This window comes from Fragaria vesca, linkage group LG3 (genome assembly GCF_000184155.1).
Source record: "Fragaria vesca subsp. vesca linkage group LG3, FraVesHawaii_1.0, whole genome shotgun sequence".
Lineage (NCBI taxonomy): Eukaryota > Viridiplantae > Streptophyta > Magnoliopsida > Rosales > Rosaceae > Fragaria > Fragaria vesca.
In genome coordinates this window covers 23,522,877-23,527,195 of record NC_020493.1, presented here as the reverse complement: position 1 = coordinate 23,527,195, position 4,319 = coordinate 23,522,877, and the positions used below count along the sequence as shown (strand labels likewise).

The following is a 4,319-nucleotide window of genomic DNA, read 5'->3' as shown; positions in this document are numbered from 1 at the left end:
GGAAAAATACAAATCAAGATTCAAATTGAAGAGATCAAACCTCTTGATCGCAAACAGTGGTCAACCTGCCTTGATTCTTAGTTTGTTAGCCTTAACAGCTATAGCATAACATGTGAATGACGTGATCTTCTGTTGCTACTGATCAAAAGAGATACCTCAACTTTCTTAATGCTGTCTAACCATCTTGCATCAGTTTCAAAAGTGGTTCAAATGATCCCTGTTCTACCATATATCCATTTAGGCTAACTGACACTCTAGTGTCTGCTCTCTGGTGACCAAAAATGTCTTCAAATCAATCCCATTAAACTGATTCCTCATACGAACACAAAGTATCTAGCGAACTCTCCAAAGAATGAAAGTCTAATTATTAGAAGCCTAATGGTAAAAGAAAAGGAAAAAAAGGAAAAGGAACCATTGATGATTGAGTTTCAAAAGGATAACCAGAATTTGAATGCACAGATCAATCTCCAGATGTAATCATCAAATTATATAGGCAAAATATAATACTTATTATCTGTATGATGGTATAACATCAAGCAAGCACAAAAGCCATTTGTCAAGACACCTTTCTAATACAAGAAATTTTGAAGGACTTGTAACTTTCTACCCATATTTGAAGTCACGGACTCAAAAGTTACAGAAGTAAATGGTACATTGAACATATATTCAACAAGTAAATAAGTAGCAATGAGAACTGAAACAAAAATACATTGAACAGAGTGGAAATGAGGAGCAACTAACCAGAAGTTGGATGCAGAGAGTAACGATTTACTCAAGCCAAAGTAGACTCTCTTCATACCCAATTATTTCGCGGCTATATCTATCCATATGAACCTCTTCAGTCTTCTCTTCCTTATGATAACTCCTGACCAGCTTCGGCCCGCCTCCTGATTCAGTATGTATCTCCAGAAATGTACAAGTTTCAGTACCCAAGATTGGCTGGACAAAACTTATCTGCTCATCAGGCTGATCGGAAACCCTCACTTTAAAAAGCTTAGTCCAGGAGTTACCCTTATCATATTCCCTCATGACCCACAAATCCATAGAGGCAGCAGTAACATCCGCCTGACCAAACACACACAGACAACCTCCAGACTCTCCTACATGTCTGAAATAGTCACCTCCATACTCCTCCCCAACAACAGGCAGCGCCATTGTCCGAAACTTCTCATTTGCTAAATCAAAAGAAACAATATCATCATCATTGAACATCAGCCAATGAAGTGCCTCGTTACAAAGAATCCCCACAACTGTCATAAACAAGTCCGAATATGGAGAATCTTGAATCCTTCTCCAAGATTTGGATTGCGATGAGAAGATGCGGATCTTGGCATGCTCTCCCTCCTCAAGTCAAGAGTTGGCGATGAGAATCTTGTAGTCGTGGGTGGCCAAGACGTAGCCGAAACCAGTAAAGATCTGATACTCATCTATAACACCAGGATCAGATAGTTTCTGGGAGAGTCCAGTTGATGGGTTCCATACATACATCTCTATCTTCTGCTTCCCGTTAACACCTGCATACACCAAACCACGGCAAGAACAGTACACGTAAGCCATGCTGTGAGGTTTCTTGAACGGGCAGCGAAGGTCTCTCTTCACAATTGGAAAAGAAGACAATGTCATTTGAGATTCGAAGAACCCGTCAGAGTCGAGGTGGATGCGGAAGCAGACACTGTGACGGAGCGTTTTGTTGTGGGAAGCGATTTGGTAATGGGATGCGGCGAAGTGAGGATCTTGGAGAATGATGAGGCGCCAGCGCTTTGAAACGGAGGTGAAGTGGATTAAGGATTTGACGGGCAACCTCTGGAAGATCTTCGCTATCACATCTTCAGGTATGTGGTCCGCCATTTTGCAATCCCCACCGAAATATTATGCAGTCTATACTCTATACTAGTTTCATACACAAGTAGACTAGTCTTCTATTGATGTACTGATAAAAGAACGGAATTGAGTCAGGTCTAGTTTCATACACAAGTACAAGACTAGTTTCAGCAGAAAACTCCAAAGTGGGAGGATTATGTACAGGAAGAGACAGAATCTCATCCCAACTAGCCATCTACAAATTGCACCCAAGACAAACCACACATTATAGATCACTAATAAAAACTTCATCTGCTACAAAATTTAGAAAATATTGCAACTTTTTGGCTTATAATTACTGAGTTCAGCTCAAACCAAGCAAGCAACCTCAATCGGAGTCACCTCTATCATATTTTAATGCATAACATTATGGAGCTCAATTATAAACTATCCAAGTTCATACAAACAATCACAGCTCAAACTATCAATAAACAGAGAGAACCCAGGAACAAATTTCCATTCACTGAGTCGGTAAAGAGGAAAAGTCGATGAATTCGGGAAACCAGCCCCAGTTCCAGTGAAATTAAGTCAAAAATTTTCATTTCTTTTTGGTTGTAGTCAAGTCTATGAAAGCAAACAGTTTAGGGTTTACCTGGTAAAGTGAGACAAGGCAAACTAGGCGCCGCCTTTGAAGATTGAAACAAAAGACTTACAGAGACTGAGAACCTTCGTTGCTTTTTTTCATTTTCAGTTGTTAAAGGTGGGACCCTCCAACCCGAGTAGGCCCACTATCCTGGTAACCGCCTAGACGAGGCTCACTTCCGCCTAGCCCGCTTAGGCCCAGTTTGCTTATGTTCCCCCAGCCCACCTCGGCCAATTTTATTTTATTTTATTTTTTTTTATTTTGTCGCGCGCGTCTGCTCTGCTCGGCTTCTGCTAGTGCTTTCCAGAAGGCCTTTCCTTGTAAAATGGCAGTGAATTCGTAGAGAAGCAAGATGCCAACTAGAATATTGAAATTGACGTCAAGTTCAATATTAAAATTCCTGGAAATTTCAAATTATGGGAGAGCAAAGGAGGATTGGCGTTCTGTGTTCATCAGATTGATGTAGACCACCTCATTAGTTCATGTTTCAGATTACGCACAATCTACATTAACGGTGTGTGCATCACTCGAAGGCTGGAAGATGACCGCCATCGGTGGATGTTGGGTGGTGGTGCTGTGTGGTTGCACTATATAACTATATTCCATTCGATACAATAGTAAGACGGGTCAGCGAGTCTGGCATTGGCTTACCTTCCAATAGCTTTCTTGTTAACCTTGAGTTTGAATATGGTTTTCTTCAGACTACCGACACCGGGATGTGGAGGTGCGGGGTTCATGTAGTAATTCCAGAGTGTGATGAAGATGTATCGGTAACTTGTGCATGATGGTTTCCTCGACTCTCATCGGTCTAGTTTTGATCCCTGTCTTCAACCGGTGAGTTATTATCCAATTCGGTTAAAACTTGAATTTTTTTTTTTTTCTCGAATAGAGATAAATCAACTTCAAACACTTATGTAGGATCTTCCTGAATGCAATCCAACTTCAGAACATGTGCATTTTCTGCTTCATGAGTCATTATATGTTATGATTTCTTTGCTGTACGTATTGTACGTATGCTGTATACCCACGGTGACCAAATCTAACATACCTTCCAACTGATAGATCACTCTACCTTTTACATTCTCAATAGCGTGTTAATTAATTAGGCCGCGCATCCCGAGCACGTTGCTAACTCCATTCTGCTTACTTTTAGGTGTCTAAGAACATGAACACTAGGCTAATTGCATGCTGCATTGTACTCGTCTGTTTGATAGGGAAAGTAATGCAGAATACAAATACTGTACCAGCTCACTTCTCTTCCTCGTTTATGCAGGTGCCAGTACAATTTCAGCATTCGCTTTTGCACTATGCCGTTCTCTCGCTCGGTGGAACACATTGTCGAATGAAACGAAAGTGGTCGACATCCTAGCTCCCTGCGTTGTGCCCTTGACATTCTAAAATCAGAAGGACCTTTTTTTTCGTCTGAAGGACCTTGTATTCCACAAAAGATTTCAGGGGAATTTATTTATATCTGCTTTGTTTGTCATGGCACTCTGTCTCTCTCATGAACATGCACACAGTAAAGCATTGTTTCATCTATATTTGTAATTGGTTGATTGTGTTGTCTTGCTTCATTGTTTTGCAGCCACACTATATGTTTATGAAAAACTCGGGTAACTCCACCTGCAAACTGAATTGTACCATTTAATCAAGCAGTAGAGAGCATTTCACTGATTTCAGTAACATCAATATATTATCTACAGCGGATAATTAATATTGTGCTAACTTGAGCAATTAAACTTTGTCTATCAAAAAATATAGGGACAATGCCCACTAGCTCTAATTTTAAGAGTTTTATTCCCACTAACAAAATAAGATCTCAAAATTCTCACTAACCAACTAAATGAAGAGAAAGACGATAATACCCATTAAAAAC

General features: G+C 40.2%; 1 protein-coding gene across 1 annotated transcript; it reads right to left on the bottom strand.

Moving 5' to 3' along the window:
• Positions 1-768: 768 nt before the first annotated feature.
• Positions 769-2,476, bottom strand: LOC101293759 (putative F-box protein At1g33530-like). Its single transcript, XM_004294914.1, has 2 exons — positions 2,453-2,476; positions 769-1,930 (listed from the first exon to the last, which is right to left on the bottom strand). Exon 2 carries the CDS (start codon positions 1,846-1,848, stop codon positions 1,351-1,353), a length of 498 nt encoding a protein of 165 aa, XP_004294962.1. The 5' UTR covers positions 1,849-1,930; positions 2,453-2,476; the 3' UTR covers positions 769-1,350.
• Between the last annotated feature and the right edge of the window lie 1,843 nt (positions 2,477-4,319).

What these genes read in the sequence shown, in the direction of transcription:
- LOC101293759 (XM_004294914.1), bottom strand. Translation starts at nt 1,848, where the DNA reads ATGGCGGACCACATACCTGAAGATGTGATAGCGAAGATCTTCCAGAGG.